This window comes from Halichoeres trimaculatus, unplaced genomic scaffold (assembly GCF_033239565.1).
Source record: "Halichoeres trimaculatus isolate MK-OKI-2021-1 unplaced genomic scaffold, fHalTri1.1 fHalTri1_scaffold_18, whole genome shotgun sequence".
NCBI classification, from domain to species: domain Eukaryota; kingdom Metazoa; phylum Chordata; class Actinopteri; order Labriformes; family Labridae; genus Halichoeres; species Halichoeres trimaculatus.
The window spans coordinates 9,709,489-9,736,948 of NW_027437196.1; the positions used below are offsets into that span (position 1 = coordinate 9,709,489).

The following is a 27,460-nucleotide window of genomic DNA, read 5'->3' on the forward strand; positions in this document are numbered from 1 at the left end:
TTCATTTTAAATTCATTAAATTCATTTGTTTATTCATCACCTGTTTTTCTATGGCTCTCACTGCTAATGTATGAGGATAACCACGATTTCCTCATTCTTAAGAATAAGCATCAAGTAAACAGAATAAAAATCAACCCACATAAAACAAAAAAATGACATGAACATTGTAAGTTGAATTAATTATTTATTTGCACATTATGACAGAATTGGAAGACATTACAACAACATTTTAAGAAGTCAACATGAACTCAGTATAAACTTTCAGTCATCAAACAAAACACTGAGATGTTTTAAATAAATACAGCTGATGTGGTTCTCTTAAGACAGCGTGTGCTCCTCTCTGTGGCTGCTCTGCTCTGTGTAGCTGCTGGGATCCACAGACTCCGGCCTGTGAGCGCTCGGACCCAGGTACTGTTCAAACTCACTGCGGTCCAGATCATACAGCATGTCCAGCTGAACCTGCTCCAGGTAAAACTCCAGAGAGGGTCCAGAAGGGCACAGCAGTCCTCCATAGACTCTGGAGTCCCCTTGCTCCACATGTGGACCTGTAGGACTGGGGAAGCTGTACTGCATGAACCCGTTCTGGCTGCCAAAATACCCTTGAGGTTCCCCAGGGTACACAGGCGGGTACACTTCAGGTTTGTTTAGGAAAGCGTCTGCTGCTGCGGTGTGGTCAGGGTACATTGGTGAGTTTGTGTAGCTGTTGAAGGTAGCTGGGGTGTTATGGAAAGCAGGTGAGCTGGGGTAGTTTGGCTGCTGGTTTTGGAGCAGGTAAGAGAGGTTGTAGGGCACTGTGAGGCCAGAGTTGCAAAGCAAAGGCAGGGAGGCAGAGGATTCTGCACCAGGAGGCTTGTTGGAGGTCTTCTTCAGCTGCTTCCTCCTGCGGGGACGGTACTTGTAGTTAGGGTAGTCGATGGTGTGCTGGACCCTGAGGCGCTCAGCCTCCTGCATGTAGGGACGCTTCTCAGCCAGAGACATGGCCTTCCAGGTCTTACCTGCAGGAGCACAGAGAGGTTAAAAATGTATTCAGAGTATGTAAAAACAATATAAACAGTTACTAACTTTTTTAAACTTCAATTTTGTTCAACTCTTTCAAATCAAGGTTTGACTGAACATTTTTAACATTTCAGAGATAAAACTTTAAGAGATCTCCATGTAGACTTTAAACACTTGCAACAATAAATCAAGAAGCTTTAAAGTCAATCAATCAAATTCTTACCGAGTATTTTGCTCAGATCCGTGTTCTCCAAGTCCGGGTTCAGATGAGCCAGCCTCCTCCTCTCCTCTTTAGTCCAGATGATGAAGGCGTTCAGAGGCCTCCTCACCCTCTGCTGCGCTGTGGTGGATTTGGCCTCGGGACTCGTGCAGCTGGAGTCTGAGTTGACAGACTGCGGGCTTGCGGGCTCCGAACTCGGGGAGCGCACCTCCGTCACCTGCTCCCCGTCTGCGGAGCCAGAGTCCTCGCTGTCAAACATGGCACTGTTTGCGCAAAGCTGGAAAGCTGCGGGATCGTGGCTGAAACGCATGGCCGTGGTTGTGATGATGACGATGATGATGATGATGATGATGCTGTAGGTCGGTTGCAGGCCGGTGACATCCTCTCGGTGATGCGTGGTGACGGATTTATGTGGGAGCTCCGCCAATGGGAGGCCCGGAGGAGTGGATTTGAGGTGTGAAATTCAGGTGTTTTCTCGGGTCAGTGATAGGCCCATCTGACGCCCCAATCAACGACCTCACGAAACTACAGATACAGAGATGTCTCATCATGAGTGTGTCATAATCTACAATCAAATTTAAGAAAAATTCTCTATAATTTAGGGGTGTCTTGTCTCTTCATCCCGAGATCAAGGCACATACTTTCTCAAATTCTTCCTTTTTGAGAGACATACCAGCCTAAAATAACAAAGCTCAGTAATACAAAACAAAACAGATCAGAAGACGCATCTCTTCTGAGCTTTTCAATTAAAATTTGTGTGCACACAAAGCAACTTTTTCCAAATGTTGTCCGTTTGTATTGCTTCTGTTCTGTGCGTTAACACTGAGAATCCCTGGCATGTTAGACTGTCTTCTAAGTGGATAAAATTCAAGTTTCAGTCTTGATCTTTAAAGAGACAAAAAGACACACTGGGACAATCAAATTACAGCCTTGTCCATTGGAGGAAGAGGGAGGAAAGAGATAGAGCGAGAGAGAAGGAATCTAATCAATAGGCCCTGAAAAGGCAGGCCAGGTATTGATAGGACAACATCAAAGTTTTCAGCGGACAGGCCTGGTTGATAATTACATTGTGGCTCTCGGCTCTTATCGGCCATCCACTGTCTCTATCAAAGTACGTTTTACAGGACTGAAACAAACATGATCAAGGCGTGTTTATTACACGATTACTGCGCGCAAATATTTACCACACACTCACGCACAACACAAAAGATAGTGAGCACGAAGGCACGTGATGGGTTCATCTCCACAAAAAAGTGCAAAAAAATAAATAAATAAATAAATAAGATAAAATAAAAAATAATGATAAAAAAACAGGATCATGATGAAAAAAGTAGCGTTACACATAATATATAATTATATTTCCTTATTTTTTTTATTTTTTATTTTTATTTTTTACATTTTTGCTTTTGTATCATTTTGAGGGTCAAAACAGCAAAACTAAAAATTTCAGAATAAAAGTCGCTTATATTAATACGCTTAATTTGTGGATTTTTTTCCCCCACACTTCCAAAAGATTTAAGAGCAGGATTAGAGGAACCACAAGAATATAGCCTAAATTATAAAAACCTACTATAACTGAATGTAAAGTTATGCTAAATGTTGTGTATTCACCATAAATGAAACTCCCTAGGAGTGTGATCCCACTCTGATATAATAGGACACCATTACAGGTGTTTTCTTCTCCTGTATAGTTTCAATGAATATCCGTCTTTGACACCGGCGACCAGCATTACTCAGACAATAGATGTCATTACTGTGACAGCGGCGAACTTGCATCTGCAATACACGGACTCTGCTGTAACCTGCGGTAGGTAATACCTACACCTGCGCTGCTGCTTTGAGCCGCAGACGAGTCACTTAATGCGGCCACTTTACATTGCTAATACTGTATGTGGTGGTTAAGAGAGGAGAGGGTCAATACACAAGGAGAGGTAGGGCAGTTGGCGATTTATCAGCTTTTATTTTGAAAAGTTTATTTTTGGAACGTTAGAAATGTGCTTTAAGTCACGTGCAGTTTCCAGTTACTAACGGTTGAACCGGGTCAAATTGGACTTTGTTTTGACTTTTAATGAACAAATATCCAAATGGAGCTTGATATTTTACTCAAAAGCTGGATCAATACTGTCACTGATGACCTCCACATTGATTAAAGTAGCATTTACCCCCCAACATGTTAGGCTGTACAACATTCGATGGACAGAGCTAGCTTAAACAGGAAATTTCGACGTTTAATGTTCGAAAGCAGCGTGTAAACCGTGTTTGGGTATAATTTCTGAGTTTCTGAACATGCCGTGTGTTTATGTGAGCTGGTTTGGTGGAAAAGGAGGGGGTCTTTTTTCACAGGTTGTCAGATTTAGAGCTTGAATCCACATCCTTGTGGTTAAACGGCACGCACGCGCCAAAGCACTAATGGATTTAATCAATTAGCTTGAACGACGCAGCGTGAATACAATAACGTTAGTTTCGGCTGAGCTTACCTGTGAATTCAGTCAGCTAAATATTAGACAACATTCAAGACTCAAAAGTGAGGGCTAATAATTGAGTAACCATCTCAAATAAAGCTGTCAAAATGTGTTTTTAAACATCTCATAAATCAATATGGCGTTATTTTGCTGCGTCATTGCAACATGAGGTGTATACTCTGATTAACTTGTGAGGTGACAGTAGGGTATCACTGTATTGTCTCATAACCAAACAAGCTGCAGCAGAATGGGCACTGTACTGTCTGAATAGGGATTGTTCTTGGCCTCTTTCTGATCACAATGTGCCATTGTATTGAACAGAACTCATATATGGGACACTCCTCTGAGTCTTCTTCACTGGGAGTCAGTGACAGGCAGACTGGCATAGGTAGAGGACCTCAAGGCTCACTATGAAGGATTTACGAATGCATTTTTCCACATTCTGGGAGACTAAATCAAGATTTTGTTGGATTTATTTTGCTTTGGGGTTTTTTGTTCACCTGTGTTCACATATCTAAGGAGTGGACTAGTTTTTCTGCAACTGAAGATACCTCAACACTTCTCCTGTTTAGGATTTCTTGGAGCAGGGTTTTCAGATCAGGAGACGACTACCCAAAGAAGAACTTCTACCGCAAAAGGCCTCTGATAATGAAGCTCTGTATTCCAACCTCAAGCTCCATCCCGCCAACTTTCCTTACAGTGCTTCATTCATAAAGAGCAGCATTGTTTCATAGCTGGAAGGTGTGAAGCCTGGATATACAGCAGGTGATCTTGGCAGCGAGGGTCTGTGCTGCATTGTGTTGGATTGTATGGACACAGCAGGCCAGCATCGAGATAGACTCTGTCAGGACTCAGACAGCATTCTATGCAGTGGTCCATGCCCCCTCCTCCCCTCTCTTCCTCACCTACCTCCACCTCTACTTTTTGTTTAAACAGTAGACCAAGGCCCCTGGTGAGCTAGCTGGGTGCTAGCCTCCACACTCCCAGAGTAAACAGCGCCCTGCCCGGCCGGCCCTACGTCAGCCCAGCTGAGAGGATTACATGCCCCCTGGTGTAGACAGGCTTAATGTGGCCTCATTAGCTGAACACAATGATAACCCCACCTCTGAGCAGAGATAAGAGGCTGGGCTCAGCTGGACTTCAAACACGGGCTGAATCTTACAGAACCCAGGTGGTGCTGTGTGGGATTTGAACTTCAGCCAAATCTGTCACATAATTCCAGGCCTGGAAATCAAATTACGCAACTGCTTGATGCTTTTTTTTTCTGACATCACTCTACATTTCATATGCTTGTGTTTCACACTTTTAACTGACTGTGTTGGTCCTAAGACCCATCTTTGACAACAAAATCATCCTGATAGCGAAGAAAAATCAAGAGAGAAGGACCAATCTAAATCAATTAATCAAGAATTCATTATTTGGCATTATTTATTATTTTTAAGCAGAATTTTTAGTCAAGATTCACTCTTAAAATAATTTTTTGGAAATATTTCTGTTAAAAAAACGGTAAAAAAAATTCCAACAAATTAAAGTAGATAAAAAATCATTAAAATGCTAAAACTGAACAGTTTTAAGATATTTTAGCTTTCAAAGATATCAGAAATAATAAATACAATTAACTTGAGCTTTATAGACACAAAAATTTAAACAAATTTCAAAGTGTTACTTCTTGTCGGGTTTATTGATCGTATAAAACATTAACTGAATTCTCTATAATTATTGTCACTCTTCTATCTAATTGTGTTTCTTCTGTCTGAGACTAACTAATGAAGCAGAGGACGTCTCATGCTAAAAAACTATTCTTTGCAAATTAGGAATTGTATTCTACTGATAAGACTTTGCTTATCCGACGCACTAAAGAACTTTTCTCATTCGTAATCCGTCCACGTTTTCTTTTTTTCCTCAGAAGTCTATTTATTGAAATCTGTCTTCAAGATTCCTTCAGTGTGTATGTACTACCCGTAAGTCTTTTGATCCACACGTCTGCCGTGAGCAGACAGGGAAAGAGGGAGAGAGCAAGAGTGGCCGGCTGTAATTAGCCCTCATTATTAACTGGAACTAGACTCAGACCTGTGAGACACCATGATATCTGTGTCTGTCTGAAACGGCTCATTCAAGGCGGCAGATAACCAAAACAACCTGGGTCTGCAGCTCCAGCAGCTCCAGCAGCTCCAGCAGCATGTTTAATTAAATAGTGTGAACTGGTTAGACTCAGACATTAGATTATTTGGAGCAGAAACCCTCTTGACCAAAACAGACTGACAAATTGTTTTAGCCAAAGTGAATGATTTGTTTTGGGAAGAAATTACCTGATTTGATTTCTTTTCTTTTTTTTTTCCACAAAGTTTTCTGGAGCCACACGATCACAAAGCTGAGCGACACGCTCTCTTTTGCCTCGACTGAGACCTGATACAAATTCAAAAGGATCTGCTGCTTTGAAGATAAGCTCTGTAGTTCTGCCATAAACAATGATTGTGCTCTTTCTTTCCTGTGGCGTGATTTATTTAAAGTATTATGCTGTAAGGATTTGGGCTGGTTTTCCTGACAGGGGACGGCTGTGTATGTATCCACAGCTTGTGTAGTTTATTGGATACTTGAGATTCAGGAAAACACTCGGGGAGCCACCAGAGAAGTCATCAAAGTGTGACCTTTGCCTCTGGAGGGTTATTCCGTTTACAAAAACTGCCAGATTTAGCCCTGAAAATGAAGATTTCTTCAAAGTAACTGAAAAAAGACACATTTTATCTTAAATTGAGTGCTTTTTTCCCCCATTTCTTTTCTTTCTTGCATAATTTTGAGAGCAGCCTGCCAGTAACCCACATGTCAGAGTAAGACTTTGTGTAAGAACACAATGCTCGCAGCCTTTTGCGCACACACACAAACATATGTTTCCTTTGATAAAGTGTTTTTATACCAGCAGAATTTCTATGGCAGGCTCCCCTAAGACAATATCTGCGTAAAATACCAAAGTTATTTATAGCTTGGGTGCAATTTTGACTTCAAAAAATAAACATGAGCGTAATGGAGAGTTCAAATACGAGGGAGCCATTATCAAGTGCAAACACACCAGAGTGTATTCTGGTACAGGGAGGGTGTAAAGTGCCATAAAGTGTTGACTGGGATATCTAACAATCTTAATGAGGGAGTGATTTACAAAAATCTGCGGGACTCGGAGCTAAAAATACAACACTGGACATTTGTAAAGTGAGGGAAAGTCAATTTTGACACGTAGGGTGAAATCTTTAAGTAAAACACAGTTACTAAATGTTTCAACTGTGTGTGCTGTGTGTGTGTTTGTCTGTGATTGTGCTCCAAGAGGAGGAGGGAGGAGGGGGGGTCTTTTGAACGTCCACACCAGGATACAGCTGCCTATGACTAATTTCAAACTCCCCTTCTAGGGCCGAAGCAACCCATTTCACAAGTAGCACACATCACCAGGCATCTGTTTCCTGTTTTCATTCTTTGAGTTATCTTATTTTCCTTATTTCCCCCTCACCTGTTACAGTTCACGTTCCTTCCATCTCGCCGCACAGGGGCCGGTTGTGCTCTGACACGAGTCTGTCGGACGTCACACACTCGAAAACAAAAAGAAATATATGTGTTGTAGGAATTTTTTTTTTTAATTGCAGTAATGATGACATAACTTTAATAAAAGTATTTGGAATTATAATTTTGGTGGTAAATTTTAATGAATAATCTTCACTATGAGACACAGGATGCCATTTTGCCATATCTTTAATATAAAATGAAAACACTCAACATTAAACGCACACCTCTTCTTATTTCATACTTTACACAAACATTTTTCCAACTCCCCTCTCACACATATGAATCGTAATACTTCAGGAGCTTCTCATCAGTCGGTTTCAGAATTTTCTTCTCTACCATGTTAACGACCCATCCTGGAGCGAGGCCAAAGAAGATCTGTCGAACATCCTTCCTCATCGCGAGCATGTGACACAGTTCGTCCTTTGAAATGTCTGGTAAAACATATCCATACTTCTGTGCCAGGGCGAGCCGGGCCTGCTGGACTTTCTCTGGGTCTGCTAAGTAGCCTCTGTTGTCAGCACCTGTGTAGTACGGGACCATGTCCTGACCTGGTAACATTCGCTTGGGAATGGGCTGTCCTCGCATGAAGAACGGCACGGGTTTGATGAGAATCCCTGCAGAAGAAGAATTTCAATTGAGTCTCATAATTAAATCACATAAGATAGATGCTTCAATCTGTGTGAGGAACTTAATTATTAAGTTACCAAGACTTATCGGATCATAGAAACTTGTCGTGATGACCCCTCCGTTCCTCTCAATAGCAGCTATGGCTCCTTCAGAAGCTCTCTGAACTTCGATGTTGATTTTTGCAGCAAAAATCTCAGAGCCCTGAAACACAACAAACACGAGGAGGTGAAAAACAGGCGACAGAGAGAACAGCCAAGTCTGTGGAGGAATGCCAACACTGTCATGTGCTGCCACCTAGTGGCACAGGATGATAAGAAAACAGCAGAACAACATACTGTTCTGAATGCATTCCTCTGACATAGTTGTTTTGTCATTATCTGTCTTCATCTGACAGCTGTAGGAATGGATGCCAATATCTCTCTTATTCTGTAATGGGCTGCAGTATCTCTAAATGATCCCATGCTAAGACCTCCTTTTCACACATAGTTATCCTGGTCATATGTTATTAGTAAGTCACAGTTTAACAAATGATGAATGAAATAGAGGTGTCAGAATCTGACTTACTTGAAATAAGTACGTTTCAAGTTTGACAAATAAAATGTAAAATTTCAAAAATTAACTGTAAGTTATGAGACCTAGGGAATATAACTGGGACAACTGCAATTTTTTTTTAACTGGTTATAAAAGATTTTTCTGCTACCCATAAAAATCTTTTCTCGTAACCCTAACTCAAAAGTTGGGATGTAGAATTCAGACAAAAGAAGGCAGAACTGCAAGACTTAAGTCAGAATTTGAGGAAAAAGGTCAGAATTCAGCCTTTTTAATACTATTTAAAGAATCCTCACAGATAGAATCCTGAGGTTACAGTTAGAAAGAAAGAGACAGAAATGCTTTGGTTAAATGGATGTCTGATTGATTATCTCAGTTTTATTCCAGGATGGTGTGCAAACCAGGAAATACCAGTTAGCCTTTGTAATTTGTAAAGCAGATTATTGGCTCATGTTGAAATATGTGGCCTTGAAATGACAACTTAATAAACTTAAATTGGAGATAGAAGATATGGCCTAACATTAAGGTTGCCCACCATACCAAAACATACAGAAGCCAGAACACTTCCAATATCAGAAATCCAGACCAAGGGTGTTCAATTTGCAATTAAATATCAGTTAATGGAATGGCAACCTCTGGGTTTTGAATATATTTGACACGTTGCACATTTTAGGATCAGGAAAAAAATAGAGTTTTCTAAAGTTAAGAAAAAAAAGGACAAAAGAATGTCACTGCCAGTTGACTTGATTACTGTAAAGTCTAGTCTATAAACTCTTTAATGGACATGAAAACCCTTCATTACCTCAAAGAAGTGGATCAGTGACTAGTGTTAACCAACCTTTGAAGTTAAGAGAGCTCTCAAAGTCTCTAATGATCAAACTGAGGTGTGAAAAAGTCCATCTCTGACAATGAACTTTAAGTATGCAGCAATCACCTCATCAACCAGCTGAACTCCAAAGTCCCTCTTCAAAGGCTGGATCGTCACTCCCCTGGCGTTGACAAGCTGGGTCAGGTCTATGGGCTGCGTAGGATCAACTCGCCCAAGATCAATGAGGTACTGCAGTCGTTTCAGTGACAGGGGCTGGTACTGAGGACGGCGACTGGAGAGAAAACACAAGCATTAGTGATCAGCAGTTATTGATGTCTGGTTCTAAATCATTAACATGAGAGTTACCATTAGATGCAACAAAACCTAGATTTAGCACAGAAAAAACTATTTACTGCAATAAGAGAACAATTTCAATTTACATGCCTAATGTGAGCTCATTTTAAAAAGTATCTGACATTTTAAAGCTCCTGCAAAGATACTAAGTTTATATTAATTTATTACCTCTTGTTGATGCCATTATTTCCAATCTTTTTCCTGTATGTGTGAAAGTAATGCTTTTCCTAAATGTGTATTTTTTTTCAAATCTCACTGCTTTCTACTGTCTGATCAGCCCCGCATTCCCCATTAATCTGCATCTGTCAGTCTTCTAATGTGATGCCTTCTCCATGTCGGCAGGTTTCAGACATAAACCTGTTATTATTTCTATTTGTAAATGACAAAGACAACTGCACACTTAATTCTCCATAGATCAGCAAGTTATTAAAAGAGTAACAGAAAATAAAGAAGCAGGCTGTTACCTGTGTCCTTCATTGTAGCCATATTTTGGGATACGAAGATAAAAGGGTGTCCCACCACCTTCAAATCCCAGCCGTGGTCGGTTCCCTCTCTGCCGCTCTCCCTTGTGCCCTCTACCACTCCTGTTTCCGCCATGCTGTCCTCTGCCCCTTTTCTTATCCTTTAATTGACAAAATATCAGTGAAATTATTGCTTCGGGGAGTGTTTCATATCAAAACGGCTGACATAACATCGATTAGCATGTGTCAATTTGCAAACAGGTTAGCTAGCAGTGCTAGCTAGTGTGCTGTCATTTAATGCTAAAAAGACGCAACAAAAAACTCTCACCGGCTTTCTGGATCCTGGCTCCGGTCGTAAATTCGCTAAACTTATTCTTGGCAGATTCTGCAACGCATCCAAAGCTCTACCGCCAGGCTTTTTGGGGAAAGACATGTTTGTGTAGCTCACATGTCAAAGTTAACCAAAGGACATATGGGTCACGTGACCGAGGTCAGGGGAAGTACTTCTTATTTGAACGGAGACCTATCAAAATAAAAGCACGGCTTATTCTTCATTCTTTTTTTTCTTTTAACACGATTGCATAAAGCTGTGAAACATTTAATTTCAGATCAATATGAAGGCCAGTCAGATTATTTTATCATAAAGATCCAAGTCAAGTGAAACTGCCAATTAAAGTTTCGACTGGTACACTGGGTTTATATTCATGCATTCATACTACCAGAAATCTGTGTCAAAGGTCACAGTGTTCACCACCTATCAAATCTGGCATATCTCTCTGTATTCAAATTTTCGAATGTTCATTAAGTTTTATCGTGCATTTTAAAATAAACTTTGGGGAAACAGTTGAGTAGTTGACGGTTTATTTAAATAAGAATTGATTGACATCTCAATAGACCAATCCTGGCTATGCATTTATAACCGACTTCCAGTAAGAACCAATCATTTACGAGAGGAGGCGGGGCTTAACGGGTTATCGGCGCCTCCAACGAGTAGTGTACTAGTGTGATTGTGTGATCCGCTTGGGTATTATTTTTTTCGGGAATTTGAACTTCAGAAGGCAGATTGACGCCTGCCAGTGACACTTCGTGACGGTGATACCTCCACACTCACCGCCGATCGTTGGTTTTAAACTACCCAAGGATAGACAGCCATTGTGGGAGCTGGAGGTAGCGCTTTTAGCTAACGGTAGCTAACGTGTTCCTACATATCAGCTGCCTCAGCGCTGTATGTGCGGCAATAACATGTCAGCGCCTTTACCTGCCATTGTGCCTGCTGCCCGGAAAGCTACTGCAGCGGTGAGTTACACACTCATCAGTGACACGGGAAAGACAATTAACTGCGCACTCACCCGTGGGTTAAGCGTGACCTGCTTAACTGACCTTACTTAGAATAAAGAACAAACAAAGTTTATATTCTTTGCACCTTTTCTATTCAGACAGACCCAAATAACCAACAGTAGAAGTTAGTAAAGGCAAAGCTGAGCCACTGTAGGAAGACACTTAGTACAGCTTGTATGTAAAAGACTTGGAGAGATTAAACAGCTGCTAATGAAATAAATGGGTCTTGCATTGCTGCTGATTTCCCAAGTGTCCAAGACTCTCAGTTCCAGTGGGAGACAGTAGCTACAGTCTAAATTTGGTAGTCTTTAATAGTAGGTATCTGTATATTTGTAGTTTAGGAGCAAGAAATAGACAGTCCAGGGGTATATCTGAAAGGGTGATATTGGGTGGCCGCACCCCCTAAAATTTTTGCTTCAGCTTTATGGGCTTTGCTTACTTTAAATGTTGATGATGCATATATTTGGTAATATAATGATCTATTAGTTTTGAGCCTATTAACAACCCTTATTGGTAGAATAAAATGTAATATTAATGTTATTTATTATTAGCTGCTCCTTGCTTGACCATGCAATGCTTTCTACAGGATTCGCAAACTTATCAGATGCAAAAACTAAGACAAAATGACAGACACCTTGTAGATGACCTTGCAGTTTTGCATCACTTAAAAGTGGTTCAAGGATGAGTTTCTAGGACAAACGAAGATAGAAAACTACAATTATAATGCTGAGATATAAACAAAACACTTCATCAAAGTGTGACACATCACGCCAGAGTTTATCAATGATTTTATTGATGGTAAAAGAGGAGCACAACAAAACCATTTTCATACTCCAACTCAGGGCCTGATCTAATTGCACAGATTTTATAGCAGATTATTAAAAACCAAGACTTCTGTTCACTCAATTCTGGAACCACATGTTCAGATGCAGAGATTAAGTGTTATCTGTATCAGAGAAAAGTATCTGCCCTCTAAGCTTTCATGTGGCCAACACAAGAAAGTAGAAACATGGAGATGTCTTGAGGTTTCAAAGAGATGAAAAGTTGAAAGTCATCTGCATAACAGTGATAGGAATCATTTTTTTTAACTTCTTATGAAATAAACAGCAGAGGACCCAGGTTAGAACCATGAGGAACACCACAAAAAAACCCAACAACTTCTGCGTCTTAATGTGTGTTTGTGTTTTGCAGGTGATATTTCTGCATGGCCTTGGGGATACAGGGTAAGGAACAACACAATTTTGTTCTTTCGTTTGATAAAAAGTGTTGTTACTCCTGACTTATGGAACAGAATAAACATTTTAAGTGTTTTGTTTTCACAGGCATGGCTGGGCTGAAGCTTTTGCAGGCATCAGGATACCACATGTGAAATACATCTGCCCTCATGCGTGAGTAATGGGTTTCAGTGATGAAAATTGTATTAAAATATGTAATATATTGACCTTATAGAGGCTGCAATGGACAGAATGGAAGATGTCATAATGCTCTTTGTGTACAGTCACTGACACTTTCATAGGTTTTGCACTTGGAGCCAAATCTTGATGTCACTTTTCTTTCATTACTACAGTCCCACCATGCCCGTTTCTTTGAACATGAGAATGTCCATGCCTTCCTGGTGAGTGTCACACAATCTGCGCATATTTATAACGACAGTGTGGGTGTTTTATTCGCAGTAAGCCTGTTTTTCCCCCGTATGTATAGGTTTGATATCTATGGGTTGAACCCAGACGCAGAGGAAGATGAAGGTGGTATTAAAAGAGCGTCAGAGAACAGTACGTCATCGTAATAATTTCAGGAAAGCGACTCCGCTCAGCTTGATGCAAAAAGAGCTTTGTTAGATTTTCTCCCCCTTTTCTCTGCAGTTAAAGCCTTGATAGACCAAGAAGTGAAGAATGGAATACCTTCACACAGAATTATTCTGGGTGGATTTTCACAAGTAAGTGTGGCATGCACGCAGCTGATTGGTTATGTAACACTGTTTCTGCTGTGATTCACTGCTTGTGTGCAGGGTGTTTTTTAATAACCAAATCTAAAGGACACAGAAAGGTGCTAAACTGAATGAACTAAAAAAAAGTGATGCTTTCAATTCATCTTTATAATCTGCAGTGATAAAGTTCAACATTTAAAGAAAGAACAGTTCAAACAGTGACTGTTCACTAGAATAATAGAAAAATAAACTCAAAAAAAAAAAAGTTTTTTGGACGTAACTTGTCTATAACTCAGGATGAGCACAGAAATGATCAAGATTTTGAACGGAAAACAAAGCGTAAAACCAACACATCGTCTTTTTGATAGTGGGCAGTGTGCAGGGCTATTTCTTGGCTCCTAGCAGTTGCCAAGCAACCAGCAAAGACTACAGGAAGTTAGTGTGCTGCACAAAACACCCTGAGCTATTCCTTTCAGTGTGGATCACAAGGTCAGAACTAATATTGATAGGTTTCAGATTCAACCAATCTGCAGTCTGAATGACTTTGTGCAGTGCAGTATCACTCGCTCACACACACACACGCGCGCGCCCACACACACACACAGCGGTGCTTCTGCGTTTGCATTTAATCACAAATGGGCAAAAAAAACAAAGTTCATATGTCATAAAACTTCATTAAAAGCAGGGAGAAAAGATTTCTGATGATGTTTTTAATTTATTTTGTACTGTTTGTTCCTTTTGCTCAGGGTGGAGCCTTGTCCCTCTACACCGCTCTGACATCTCAGCAGAAGCTCGCTGGAGTGGTCGCTCTAAGCTGCTGGCTCCCTCTCCGTAACTCCTTCCCTCAGGTAACAGGGTTTAAGATCACTTTTCACCTCCTTTTCTTAGATTTTTAAATTGATTTTTGGGGCATTTATGCCTTTTTTCAGAGAACAGCTGTAAGAAGACATGCATAACAGACAGAGTTTGGGGGGTCTTGACTCGAAGTCAAACCATCAACTGCTACTTTGAGGTCTAAAGGTTTTGTCTATGAGGTGCATGTCTTAGCTGCAAGGCCAACAGGCACCTTCAATTTTTATATTTTTAGAAGTATACTAACCTAAAGTTAAGATATTGTTGACCCTACAGCTTAGAGAGGGGTATTTTTTTCTTGCTGTTCATTTTGTTTTTTTGGGGAGGCTTTTATCCACTTTCTGGGGTACCCTCTTTGTAGCGTTACATGATTCACAGCTCAAAATACATGTGATGATCCAGTCATTTTGATTCCAGTGTGATGAACTCATCATTTCAGCAGATCTCGTGAAGTTCTGGGGCTAAGTTTTATAAAGGCCAGTTTTGACAGGATTTTCTCTGACTTTCATCTCCTCTTTCCTGACAAGTTCAGGGCTGCCGTGCATGTGTGAAAAAAAGGCTATAATCTGTCATGATCTGATCATTAGAATAATCCTAATCTCCTCTATTCTCAGGCCTCTGCTAACAGTGCAAACAAGGACATGCACGTCCTTCAGTGCCACGGGGATTCCGACCCCCTGGTTCCTTTTGTGTTCGGCAGCCAGACGGCAGAAAAGATGAAGAGCCTCGTCAATCCAGCCAACATCACCTTTAAGACGTACCGGGGTCTACCTCACAGCGCCTGTCCAGAGGTCAGCGCAGGAAAATATCACATTTTTATGATGTTAGGAGTTCTGTTTAATGAATTTAGTGTCATCTTGTGTCTGCAGGAAATGGTGGATGTCAAACGGTTCATAGAGAAGCAGCTCCCTCCAGTCAGTGATGAGTGAAATGAAGTCGCCGCACAAACACACACACACAGCTTCATCTGAGTCTTCTGGGACTTTGTGGTCTCGAGGAATCAGTGACTTACTTGACATTAAAAAACCACGCTGCTACTCATAGAGCCAGACAGGACTGCGGCTCCCAGTCAGCTCGGGAGAGGCCTGACTTGAACGTTGCTGCGTCCTGACCTGGATCCACTCACAGTCCTCAGTGTTACAGTAGAGTAACTCTAGTTGCTTGATTGTAAGGCTGTTTGCTATTAAGTCGAGCCATTTCTTGAAGGAAATGTATGTACTGGAAAATTTAGGGCTAAACTTTATGGTTTAATACCTGCTATCTCACAATAAATGGCCTGTTCATTTTTTTTCATTGTAATGTGCATAATTGTTCTTAAATAAGGTTTAAGTTTTTAAAATCAACTGTTTAATTAATGCATTGTAGCAAACCAAAAAGGCTAACACTTATTGCTTTGAGTCTTTTACAAATATTTTAAAGTATGTTGGATCATTTGGGGGGTTTTGAAAACAGGAAAAAGGCCTAAATATAGTTCCATAATAGTTTTCTCCCCTGGAAAAGCCTGCTCTGAAAGTAGCTTTCTCAAAAGATCCTGGAACTATAAAGGGCGGGGCCTGTAATGCAGGATGTGTCTGATTGGTAAAGTACCTGCAGTGTCTTTATTTCAACTGCCGTCCACAATAGTATTACCCTCAACTGTTACCTAGTTGAAATAAAAACTCTTTAAATCCATCCTCTTTGAGCCTGATGTGAATAAATTGGTCAGCTGCTGGTGTTATGGTTTGAATGGCGACCCTGTAAACTGGAGACTTAGCTCGGCACTTGTTGTCAAGTATACAATAGTTGTTGGGACATTAATGCAATTTAGGTGAGATTTTTACTTATTTATCAAAATATTCTCACCACATAAGTAGTTATTGATAATCCAAAGTCATTTGCACAGGATGCATACGGCTGAAGGTAGCCAGTTAACCAGGTCACTCTTTAAACTGAAACATCAGTTGGCTCCTGGTGTTATAGTTTGACAAGTGATCCCCTAAATTGGCAACCTTTAGCGAATGTGTAATTTTTGAGTTAACCACAGCCGGTGCAACATAAAGAGTCCTCTGGAACACAACCTTGTTACAATTTTTATCAAAATCAAAATAAAAAAAAATCCTCTTTAGATAAGTTTGTGTTGATAATCTAAAGCCATTTGTAAGGGGTGTCACTGAAAGTCTCTAGGGTTTTTCTTTAAACTGAAGCACTGGTTGATCTCTGCTGTAGTTCACAACTAGGGCTGTGGCTTTAACGTGTTAATTAGGTAAATTTATTACACCGCACATTAATGTGTTATAAAAATCAACGCAAGATTAACTCATTGGCTGCCAGCCATTTTCAGAGCATCTTGAATGATCTTTTAAGACCCAAATAATAATGTTTTCTATGACCATGTAAACACCAAAGTTACCTAAGAAGAGTGGACTCTCTTCTTTTATGTCTCTCTTCCTGTTTTTGGTCCAAAAAATAGAAATATCAAACTTTTTTGATCGTCTTCATCACGGGCTCTCCATCCTTTGATCCTCTCCATGATCTCCGTCGTCTTTTCTCGCCGCTCTTTCTCTCTGAACTACCGCGACACATCCTCAGTTGGAGCGTGAGCTGCCTTAACTTTTCTGACTCGCAGCGGCTCTCTGTGTCTCTGTCATCTCACATTTCTCCTCATATCCATGCTGAGCTCTCATCCAAAGAGCACACCACTGTCATCCACAGTAGTTTACGAGCAGGATTTTAATTGACAAGCTCCGCCAGACCCCGCCTCCCTCCGCTGAAAAAAATAATTTACTTCTATAGACGCAGTAAGCAGTAATTGAATGTCAATGGCAGGGAACAGTTGAAAAAAAAAAAGGATTTACAAATCTTCTCTTTTTTGTGTATTCATTCGATCAGTCATGCACTATCATTTTGTAATGCCCTAGAATTCAAATTCTTTATGTGGGGACCTTAAGCAGAAAGAAGATTAAAATGTGATTAATTAGATCAATTAATTACAAATCCTGTAAATAATTAGATTATTTTTTAACCTCCTGACAGCACTATTTACCACATAATGGCTGATGAATGTACTTGAAAGTAGTGTCCACAAAAAAAAAACATCTTCTGAACAAAATAAACAGGATTTTGTTGTTTAAACTTGTGTATGAGAATATTCAATGATTTAATCTTCTAACAAAATCTGTTTGAATTGAAAAGTTTTGCTTCTGATGTTGATTACTGATGTGATTAAAATGTGATTAATTACGATTAATTAATTACAAATGGCATAATTAATTCGATTAATTTTTTTAATCAAGTCCCATCACTAGCCGTAACATAAAATGAAAAAAACATAATTTGCGCCTCAAAATGTAAAAGTTTTAAACCTCGCCCTAACTTTCAGATGACACTCATAAAATCAGTTCTGTTCAAGTATTACTCTAAATCTGCATTAAATGGATACCGAAAATGAAACATTTGTTATAAAGATTTTTTTTCTGACACAACAGCAGAAACAACATATGATTGTGCTTTATTTGATTTGTGAGAATTAAAATATCTATTTCACACAAATTCATTTTTAAATACACAAATATATCAGTGGTCATGGTCATGTGTTCAGTATTTTTTTCTTCCCTGTTTTGTTTAAATTAAATATATTATGACTAAGATCACAGTATTGAAACACACAGACAAGATCTATTCCCAGGTGTCAGCTCGCCCGCTTGTAAAAATGTTTTCTTTGAGAAGAGCTAAAAGCACCAACATGTGAAGTTGTTGTCGCACCATTTTTTTGTTAGACCAAAGGTGCGAGTGTAGAAGATCTTATTCCAAGGCACTTTCCTTCTTCTTGAGTTACTGTTAAACAAAACTGACTAGTTTCTACAAGAACTGGATATGCATTAAGGCTCACGACATACCTAAATACAAATGCAGTGCTCACAGATACATGCGTTCCCTCATTAAACAAGGTAGAAAAGTGCAATGTCAAGCGCTTGGGAATATATAAAAATATAGATATGTTTTTTGAACAAGTAACTGGTGCTGGATGTAGCATTTGTTCTTGTTTGCTCCAAGTATTTTGGTAAGCTAATCATGGGTAAATAAACAGCAGTTACAGCTGGATAAAGACCGGTTTCAAGAAGTGTTCATTTTCCCATCTGTCTTTCTTTAAATAGCAACAACTCCAGCAGGAAAACACGCACAAAAACTCCGTCAGGTGGGACGCATGCGCCAATTTGAAAAGCTAAAGTGTGTCGCAGTGGAGAGTCTATGGCTCAGTAGGAGGCTCCTCCAGGCTCTTCAGCAGATCTGTGTACGCAGTAGAGTTTATATAGCGGGGGTACGAGTCTCTCTGCATGAGCGTGTAGATCTGCTGCTGGGCGTCGTCGAACGTGCACGAGGTGGGCTCCAGCATGTTGCGATTTATCACCTCTCGGACACGGGAATCCAAACTGACCTGGAGAAGATGAGGAGATGAGAGGTTGGAGGGGTGTTGGATGTAAACAGGCGGTAAAAGTAAATGTCAAAGCAGCAACTGTGGAGAAAGACTCCTTGGGGTTTAGGAGCTGCTAAACTCCAAACCTGAAACATTCACCCAAGACACCACTAAAAGCCTGACTGAAAGCCGGTATGACGTCTCCCACTCTCTTTTCCCCATTCCCAAATCTATTTACTGTACTATCTCCCAGCATAGGATCCATAAAGCCAGATATTTGTCTTGATTGAAGAAAAATAGAAAAAAAAAAAACAATGTGCTTCACAGCATCTCTCCAAAAGTGAAGCCAAAACTTTTGGAGATTCTGTCCTGAGATACAGTTTATTAGCTTACTGTAGTTTCTGTTATTATAAGTAGCAGGGGCGTATTTAGTGGTTTGGGGGCCCAAGGCAAACCCAGTCAATGGGGCCCTCCATGTCCTTATAACTTATCTTCCTCAGAGCTAGACTGGCCTTCCCTGGGTCCACTGTCTCTTTCCCAGAATCAAGGCATGAGACAGTGCTAATCTTCTACATGGTAACTTAATGCAACTAAATACAGTTCTGTACTTTAGTTTAATTTTGAAAAAAGTGAATACATAATTTAGTCCACTTTGTCCTGGATTTGAAATCTTTTATGGTCAATTGACAGCTTATTTGTCCCACAGTGGGGAATTTACAGAGTAACAGTAACAAACAAAGTATGAAGTGAAAAACATTACAATAGGTAAATATTGAAGAAAAAAAATTTGGTAAAGAAAAAATATGTAAGTATCAAGCACAAAGTAAAACTGGAAAAAAATCTACTGAAAGAGGTGTTATTTACAGTTACCATACTTTTTGGTACTATTATTTTAAAGTAAATGTATTTTTATTTGACCCCCTGTCCAGTGAGTTATGTATCCAAAAAAGAGATTTTGTACAATAATGTTTATCACCAACTCAAAAAGTTTGATTTTGAGAAAATTATCCTATTTCCTGGGCTGGATAAAGTCCTTAAAATCCTAAAAGTCTTATATGTTTATCTCAGATCTCAGAGCAACATTGTTTTTATTTCTGACTTGGTTGAAATAAGAAAAAAAGGGTAAAAGTGTTTTTTACCACTTTCTTCCTGAATCAAATTTTCAGATGTGTTGTAACATGGAATAACCCATTGAATAAGAAGGGAGGGGGAGTACCCAAAAAGATCATTAAAGATTAAGCCTGTTGATGTATTTTGAAGCATGTGAAGTAAGATTTAGAAAAAAGAAATGTTTTCAATCGAAGAGAACTTCATAAGTCAGTTTTTAAGAGATGCTTTGGGGGGTCCTGGGAATCTTGGGGCCCCGGGCAACTGCCTGTGTTTGCCTAATTGTGGCTACGCCCCTGATAAGTAACTATTATTGCCCTGACTTAAGTCTGTGTTTATCTGTCTGAAAAGTTTAGTTAGATTAGCTACAAGTTGCTAAAAAAGGGAGGAAGATCTAGTGTCAAGTATAAAAAGAGAAGGAACACCGTAATGAAAATAAACTCGAGACACTAAAGTTTTCAAAGCCATGTCCTCTTAAAACTGACAAAAAATCTGATTTGCTTTTCTCCGTACTGATCTGAGGGATATTTGCTTTTTTGTTGCAAAGTTACTCTGCATTTCAGTTAGCGAATGGCTTTGCTAGGTGATCCCTACTGTGCAGACTTTGGCTCTGAATTTAAGTAACCAATCCAAGATGTCAGCATCTGTTGCAGACAAGCAGCAGCCTCCAGTGTTGACATTCAAGTTTAATGTGAAAGTCCAAAAACCTGCAGTTCCTCAGGTGTCCACTAGAGGTAGGTTAGCAGAAAAAGAAGTGTATTCCTAAAGAAAAGAGTGTGAGGTCTGCCATGGCAAGCTAAACGTTATCATTCTGAGAAAGTTAAGTAATTCATGCACAAATTCTGCAAACTTCTTATTGTGTCTGTCACAAGCTAGCACATTAGCTAGCGATAATTCGTTATGTTTTTTGCCCCTAAGACACCAAAAATAACGTTTTATGAAACTCCACCAGGAGGTTGACATTGCTGCCTTTTTCTTATCTCTTTGAAGATATTTGCAATACAAGCTAGCTTTCAGCAGCAGGAATGGGTTTGTGATAACAGACCATGGTGATAGTGGCCTGAGGCGGATGTTCTGCCAGGGTTTCTCACCTCTTTAGGGGAAAGAATTGAGATAAAATCTTCATATATCTGACGCACTTTCTCCTCCACCACAGTCTTGTTGGTCTCCTTTTTGAGATCCTCGCAGGCCAGCCAGAACATCATGTTCTCCTCGCTGAACTCCGTCCGCAGAAACTGCCTGAAGCAGCTGCGACCCGCTGCACTCTTCATCACCTTTTCAAATGATGTCGTCCAGGAGCGAGCGTCTTCCAGAGTAGGCTGCGGGCTAAAAGATTACAGATAAGTTGATATGCTGCTGCTCTTCTCTGTAAATAGCTGTGCACTGTAGGAAGCAAAGTGCTTGTTGAGCTGTTACCTTTCTTCACAGTTTGTGGTTCCCTCTGTTTTGCGCTCAAATGTTGACCTCTGTACTGTCTCATCCTCCCCCCGAACAGTCAAACTAGGAACAAAAACAAAAGACATTTTTTCTTTAATCAATCAGCAACAATTATCTCATCATGCAGTTATGACTTGTCTCCAGGGTACATATAAAATAACCCCTCTAAAATCTTTTTTTCTTAACCAGTCTGGACAAAGCAGCAATCTCAAAAATGAAGCCAAAGCTCAAGTGTAAAAAATAAGTAAATAAATGAAAATAAAAAAAAGTGTAGTTCTCCAAATGTCCACTAGAGGCTGGCTCCATAAGCTAAATGAAGACAAGCTAATTTTATTACAAGGGTTTTCTTTAATATTTTGTACCACAAAAAAAAACCCACACTGGATCGTTACAATATGGAAAAACTGCACTCCCATAACACTGTTCCTCTTGTTGTTTACTTTGCAGTGTATTCTGGGTAGTGATGTCATTTTGTGGCTGTTTTTCTTTCCCATTCTATTCAACAATGTGTGAACTGTCTGCCTTACTAATGTTGCACTCCAGTTCTAACTGAAACAGTTGAAGGGACACAGTTACCCCTTTTCAATCAAAAGTACCAGGTGCTCATTAGGTGCTAGTGCTAATGCTAGCACTTAGTTCTAACCACATTTCTTAAGTTGGTTTTCCATCTGCAAGGAGCCAAGTTGGAGCACTCTCATTGTGTCGCTGTAAAACATCAGTATGTCACTGCATACAAAGCTGTTTTCCAAAGGACGCTTGCACCATACGGAAGCCTATAAAGCTACAATGTAGTACCTCATCGCATGCATGCACTACTGCAGTTTCACCTCCATTTTAAGTTTCTGGATGAGAAACTCCAACAAAATAACACAACTCCCTCAGCAGCTCTCCCTTTGGAAAATGGTTTTCCACCGCTGATCATTGGTCATGGTAACCCCGCCCCCCCCAGCTCCTGAGTTGATGCTTCGCTCTAGCCCAGCATGGAGTTGGTGCTTGCTAAGCACCAGTTTTTGGCACCTGGAGATGGTGCTTTGTTGGTGGAAATGTAAAAAACTGGTGCAAGTCAGACACTAGCCTTGAACTAGCACCAGCCATCTCAAAAAGGGGCAACAGTTTGTCTTGTGTATATAAAGTCCACAAGGATCAAGAACAGCGGTGAAAAAAACAACATGCTAACAAGAATAGGGATCTACAGGCACATTTCATTCTTTAAGTTTTCTCAAAATCTAGAAATCTAGTGCAGAGTATTTTTCTTTTGTGGGACAAACATAAAAGATAACAATGATTATTGAGTAAGCCAAACATCTTATTTTGTGGAGTTCTTTTAATGACTTGCCCATCACTCTGAGAGTGGCTGGGTTAATACTGACGCAAAGTTAGGTTGAGTTTGCACTGTTACTGGGTCAAAAGAAGTAGCTATTGGAGCGCAGATGGCCTCGTGGTTTGGACATAGACTGTATGAAACATAGATGTAGTCTCCCCGATGTCACCCGTATGTTTTTGAAACAAAAATTGAAGCAAATTGTGAATTTCAGCTATAGGGCGCCCGTCAGTCACGTGATCCTGAGCTGTACCTGTTCCTGCACTATCTACTGTCTTCTCTACTATCTATTTAAAGGCATAAAAAGGCCAAAAATTATCTAAAAAAAAGTTGGGGGTGGGATATAGGGGTGGGTCAGCAATGCCACAGAGCATCCCTAACTTCTCAATGCTGTTCATAGGAAAGAGGATCAAGGAGAGAGGAGTAGAATCACAAGATGCAAAGATACAACAAAACAACAAACAACTTCACCACATCACCAAGGTTAAAAACAGACTGAAGACTGACATGAAAACAACCAGTCAGTGGTGTCCTTTAACAGATCAAAGTTTGTGTTAATACGACTCACTTGGTTTAATATTATTCCTAACCTATCTTAGTTTTCATTTAGTTTCCTTAATAACCTTTTTGTACAAGGCATCGCTGTTGTTGGCAGTGTTATGTCATCCATAAAGGCTATAAATGGTGGAAGTAGCAGCCCATCCCATTCCCGCTCCCTTCCAACCACCCATTATTAGATCTTATTAAATACAGAACATCAATCCATCAATAGTGAAGCAGTGGATCTCTGCACAGTAAAACCTATGATAAACATTTTAGCTAATTTTATTTCCCCTGATTTTGGCCGAACCATAAGACCAAAAATAATCTAATTGAGCATCCTGTTAAGGTTTTCTACATGCCTTATTTAACATAGTGGAAGCATTATTTGTTCCCCACTGAAATAACAGCAGCTTCAGTAGATTCCGGAGGATCTACTGGGATCGTTCGGAGCGTGTGGATAAATAGATAATTATGTCATCTGGCCGAGGCGTCCTGTGGGATTTCCCGTGTGTAATTAAAAAGCCAATGTAGCAGCTGGCTGTAGATTAATTGGTTCAGGTGAGAGTCCAACGTGAGCCATCTCATCTGGGAAGGAGCCTGTCGTAGCTGTGCGACAAATACACGGAATGATAATAGATGCAGAGACAAAGTGTTTCACTCAGCCCCAGTGGAGTGAATTAACACGGCTGGGTTCTGCACACAACAGGTCAAAGGATCTCAGAGGAAACCGAAGTAAACGGCGCTTGATTCCAAAACAGATTATACCCCCTGAGGGCTCCCAACCAATGAGATCCAGCGTGGGTCACAGGACCGCTGTGTTTCTGTTTTTTCTGGGCTGGAGTGTGGGCTGTGGTGTTGTTGAACATGTAGGAGGATGGAGGTAGAATATAAGATGTGTTCAATATTGAGCTGCTGCAACAAAATGAGAGTAGAGATGTTATCGTCAGATTTAAAATAATACAGATAACTGAGTCGTTTCACTTCAGTGAATCAATGCTTGATTTGCATTTTTCCCTTTAAACTTCTACAGCTGAAATGTTGATCACTAAATTCCCTGTAACTCTCAAACTTCAGATCTATGTTGGTTCTGCAGAACACATTATGACATTAACATCATCTCTTAAAGGAGGTTTTTCATCAGCCTACAACTTAGACCATAACAAAGCGACAACTAAACTTGGGGCTGTTCGGTCATCTGGGTCAAAAAACCCTTTTTGAAAATTGGTCATGGCATAATGTAAAGTCTCCTGAAGACTGCATGAGCTGCTTGGATGGAAAGACTGATGTAAACATAGATACTAGGAAGATTTTTCAGCAGAAAGTACTGTGACAGAATGACGACAATACCAGCTGTGATGAAACGGGTGATGATTCAGGTTTGTGAATCTTGTTTGAAAAGTGTTCGACTTTACTCTGCTGGTTTGCTAAATGTTTGCTTACTATCAATAAAGTTATGATACAAAGAAAGTGAAAGAGTGTTATGTACGTGGTTAGATAGGAATAATCCAAACAAGTGTGGAAAATAATCATAAAAGAATGGAAACTAGAAAAGCACTCAGAGAGCGCAGACCTCCACCAAGCATATTGTGATTGTCACAACACTTTAGTCCTACTTTAATGTTATACTCCCTTTCAGCAGACTGTCTGCTACAATATGGTGTTAGTTGCAGGTTTGTACAATAATTTGTTTCCTGACAGTGTTGTAAATTATGATGACCCAGTTCATATTTCATATTCTGGATCTTAGTATCCAGAATATTGCCAGAATCTGGATTGTACTTTTCGTCTGTCAGAAATTATGGTGATCTTGTCTTGTATTGTTTTGCAAAGCAATTTGGCCATTTATCATGGAGTTATATACACATATGGTGAAAACGACCCTATCTCACAATGATAAAGAATCCTCTTTAAAAAAATCCTGGATCCAGACGGTGATCCAGATCACCTCCAAAATATGATCACTTTGTCCTCATCCCATTTCCAACATTTCACGAAAATTTCACCAAGATCCGTTTGTTACTTTTTGAGTTATGTTGTTCACAGACAGACAAACTCTCCTAAAACATAACCTCCTTAGCAAAGGTAATAACAGGCTGATGCTGGTGCTCTCTGGATGACTGAGTAACAAGTAAAAAGATGAGTGCTATAGCTAGTGAACACAGCCAGTGAAATTTGGATTAAGTATATATTATAACTAGGTGTGTACCAATCACAATTTTCTAGCCGATCACTGATCTTTAAAAAGCCTGACCTGCCGATACTGATTTTTACTTTTTATTTTTTATAACTGACAGCATATGCCTTCAATGTTCCAATCTTATTTTATTGGAAATCATTGAACAATATCTGTGAAACAATAAAATCTTTACGTTTTAACGTAAACCACCAATAAAGTGTCCTGAGTTTTATGTCTCAGAGCAAAAAGTGACAAAGGCTGGCTGTCAGACCTTCCCAGAGGTATATAAGATCAATTTAATGTGTAAGGATGGGCCGATCACTGATCACCGATCCCTCAAAATTAAGGAAATAACGGGCTGAGCCCCGGATCTTCTTCTATCCTAATTTCACCCCTGCGATTGTGTATCTTTTTCACACCAAATGTAGATAAGGGCAGTTCAGGTCTGTACACTTTAATCACAGCATCATCTACAAAAAAAGAAAGCCTAGTAATTGTCAAAGATAGCCACTTAGGAGCAAAGAGATACAGATAGAAGCTGGTGAGGAGGAGAGCAGAACGTTCAACCCTAACACCATCATTCCAGCCTCCATGTATCCCTTCATCTGTCAGTGAATCGTCCCTTATCCCCCCCTGGCTCTCAGACCATACGTCTCCCGTCTGCAGCCTGCTGTGTGAGAACCTGAGGAGCGTCATTACCAGGAGCAGCTACAGCAGCAGCACCAGCAGAAGCAGCAGGCGTTTGAGGCGTTGGTGGGGGTGTTTCCCATTCTGTGGCGCGCTTGGAGGACACTTGCAGCTGCTTCCTGGTGAACCTGCATCTGTCTCTTACGCATCTCCACCCGCTCTGAGCCCATGGACTTAGAGGGAAGAGGGAGATGGGCAGAGTCAGAGAGAAAGAGAAAGGGAGAGAAGGGGGAGCGGTTTACTGGAAGATTATTACTGCATTAAGATGGAGCATCACACACACACACACACTCGCTGACACTGACTTAACCACGCAATCCAAGAAATCAGAGATTAAAGATCTGGCACGATGCAGGGAGGCCTTAGAAGGGGGGTACGAATCAAAACTGATCAATGAGAAAACACACTGACTCTGTTATTGATCACATCTGCTATCTTCAACACCAGAGGAGGAACGCTCATCCCTTCTCCATCAGGATCAACTTCAGTGCGATGCAACCTCAGGATTTCACTTTTTCCACCAATGACTGTGGTGTGTTCAAGAGCAGATCTCGCCTTTGCAAAGATCTCAAGCTGCAGAAATTACAAACACCCCCTTCCAGATTTAGGATCAATTCAAACCCCCCCTCCCACAAAATGTGATGAGCAACAACCACCTTCCTCTTCCCCCCTCCTCCTCCTCTTTCAGCCCATGAAGGATAAGTGGTAATGATAGCGACAAGGCGTTACTCCAGGTCCGCATCCATCAGTCGCATCCTCGGGAGGATGCACACACACACACGCACACACACACACACACACACACACACGCGCGCGCGCTCACACACGATGGTCGATTCAAGACAAGCAATCGCCCTGAAGAAAGCAGCATGAAGCCATTTATGGAAAGATAATCACAACATTTGATCAGAAAAAGCTGATAACTACCAAGCGATGCTTTTTCCTACAAAATACAAAGATGAACACTTGCTAACATCCACGTAATTTTGCCCCATTTGATGATCAATCCGTGTTTCTATCTGCTGTAACATCCACATAGAGATGCTTCATGCAACAGCCTCTGTATCCTCACATTTCATCCGGGTTTTTTTTCTTCTTCTTCTTCTTCTACAGTGTGCAAAAAAGCAAGCACACACACACACACGCACCAACACTGATTTTAACACTGTTCAAGAGTCGAGTATAAATGTGTACTCACTGTGTCACCATGAATGCCAGAATACAGGTGATTTTTTTTGGCTCGATCACATCCGTCTGCCTCGACTTGACACAAACCAGTTGGTGTCCTCTCTGCGCATGCGTTGTCCTGTAAGTGTGAAAAAGATTTTTCTGCGCTCGTGCCACGACCAGAACACAATGTGCGCTCTCTGTTTGTGATAGTTTATCAAGAACACACCGACGGCAGCAGATATACACAGGAAGAGATTGTGAATCGGTACTAAAATTAATTTCTAGCTGCTTAATACAACAGTGTTTGACAGAAGTGGATTAAATGATAAAGAAATGTATTTTATGCCATTATTTCTTCAAAGCTAACGAGAAACCATTAATTAAAGTGCGTATCAGAGAAGGCATTCATTGATGTGTGATTTCCTAACGTTACTGATGTCGTGATATTAATGTGACTTACCTATATACTTAGCCTACTGTTTG

The 27,460-nt window shown here is 40.3% G+C and overlaps 4 protein-coding genes across 4 annotated transcripts; 1 reads left to right on the forward strand and 3 right to left on the reverse strand.

Moving 5' to 3' along the window:
• Positions 1-318: 318 nt before the first annotated feature.
• On the reverse strand, positions 319-1,526 carry sox32 (SRY-box transcription factor 32). The gene is made up of 2 exons (XM_074693859.1): positions 1,220-1,526; positions 319-995 (listed from the first exon to the last, which is right to left on the reverse strand). Exons 1-2 carry the CDS (start codon positions 1,524-1,526, stop codon positions 319-321), a joined length of 984 nt encoding a protein of 327 aa, XP_074549960.1.
• A 5,846-nt stretch (positions 1,527-7,372) lies between these two features.
• On the reverse strand, positions 7,373-10,531 carry mrpl15 (mitochondrial ribosomal protein L15). Its single transcript, XM_074693678.1, has 5 exons — positions 10,355-10,531; positions 10,030-10,187; positions 9,338-9,503; positions 7,932-8,055; positions 7,373-7,841 (listed from the first exon to the last, which is right to left on the reverse strand). The coding sequence occupies exons 1-5, from the start codon at positions 10,457-10,459 to the stop codon at positions 7,498-7,500; spliced, it is 897 nt and encodes a 298-aa protein (XP_074549779.1). The 5' UTR covers positions 10,460-10,531; the 3' UTR covers positions 7,373-7,497.
• Positions 10,532-10,990: 459 nt separating this feature from the next.
• lypla1 (lysophospholipase 1) lies at positions 10,991-15,845 on the forward strand. The gene is made up of 9 exons (XM_074694018.1): positions 10,991-11,322; positions 12,556-12,587; positions 12,687-12,752; positions 12,932-12,979; positions 13,066-13,136; positions 13,227-13,300; positions 14,038-14,139; positions 14,758-14,934; positions 15,013-15,845. Exons 1-9 carry the CDS (start codon positions 11,254-11,256, stop codon positions 15,070-15,072), a joined length of 699 nt encoding a protein of 232 aa, XP_074550119.1. The 5' UTR covers positions 10,991-11,253; the 3' UTR covers positions 15,073-15,845.
• Positions 15,846-17,675: 1,830 nt separating this feature from the next.
• On the reverse strand, positions 17,676-27,156 carry LOC141807145 (regulator of G-protein signaling 20-like). The gene is made up of 5 exons (XM_074692912.1): positions 27,006-27,156; positions 25,820-25,980; positions 21,060-21,143; positions 20,735-20,969; positions 17,676-18,557 (listed from the first exon to the last, which is right to left on the reverse strand). The coding sequence occupies exons 2-5, from the start codon at positions 25,975-25,977 to the stop codon at positions 18,369-18,371; spliced, it is 666 nt and encodes a 221-aa protein (XP_074549013.1). The 5' UTR covers positions 25,978-25,980; positions 27,006-27,156; the 3' UTR covers positions 17,676-18,368.
• Positions 27,157-27,460: the final 304 nt, after the last annotated feature.

Bases quoted from the DNA above. Each gene is read 5' to 3' on its own strand.
- sox32 (XM_074693859.1), bottom strand. From the start codon at position 1,526: ATGCGTTTCAGCCACGATCCCGCAGCTTTCCAGCTTTGCGCAAACAGT. The intron at 996-1,219 runs GTAAGAATTTGA...GTGCTCCTGCAG, and splicing joins GGATCTGAGCAAAATACTCG to GTAAGACCTGGAAGGCCATG.
- lypla1 (XM_074694018.1), top strand. From the start codon at position 11,254: ATGTGCGGCAATAACATGTCAGCGCCTTTACCTGCCATTGTGCCTGCT. The intron at 12,753-12,931 runs GTGAGTAATGGG...TCATTACTACAG, and splicing joins AAATACATCTGCCCTCATGC to TCCCACCATGCCCGTTTCTT. The intron at 14,935-15,012 runs GTCAGCGCAGGA...TTGTGTCTGCAG, and splicing joins CTCACAGCGCCTGTCCAGAG to GAAATGGTGGATGTCAAACG.
- mrpl15 (XM_074693678.1), bottom strand. From the start codon at position 10,459: ATGTCTTTCCCCAAAAAGCCTGGCGGTAGAGCTTTGGATGCGTTGCAG. The intron at 8,056-9,337 runs GTGATTGCTGCA...GTTGTGTTTCAG, and splicing joins GAGTTCAGCTGGTTGATGAG to GGCTCTGAGATTTTTGCTGC. The intron at 7,842-7,931 runs GTAACTTAATAA...CTTCTTCTGCAG, and splicing joins CTATGATCCGATAAGTCTTG to GGATTCTCATCAAACCCGTG.
- LOC141807145 (XM_074692912.1), bottom strand. From the start codon at position 25,977: ATGGGCTCAGAGCGGGTGGAGATGCGTAAGAGACAGATGCAGGTTCAC. The intron at 21,144-25,819 runs GTAATGACGCTC...TTTTGTTCCTAG, and splicing joins TGCTGCTGTAGCTGCTCCTG to TTTGACTGTTCGGGGGGAGG. The intron at 20,970-21,059 runs GTAACAGCTCAA...GTAATCTTTTAG, and splicing joins ACCACAAACTGTGAAGAAAG to CCCGCAGCCTACTCTGGAAG.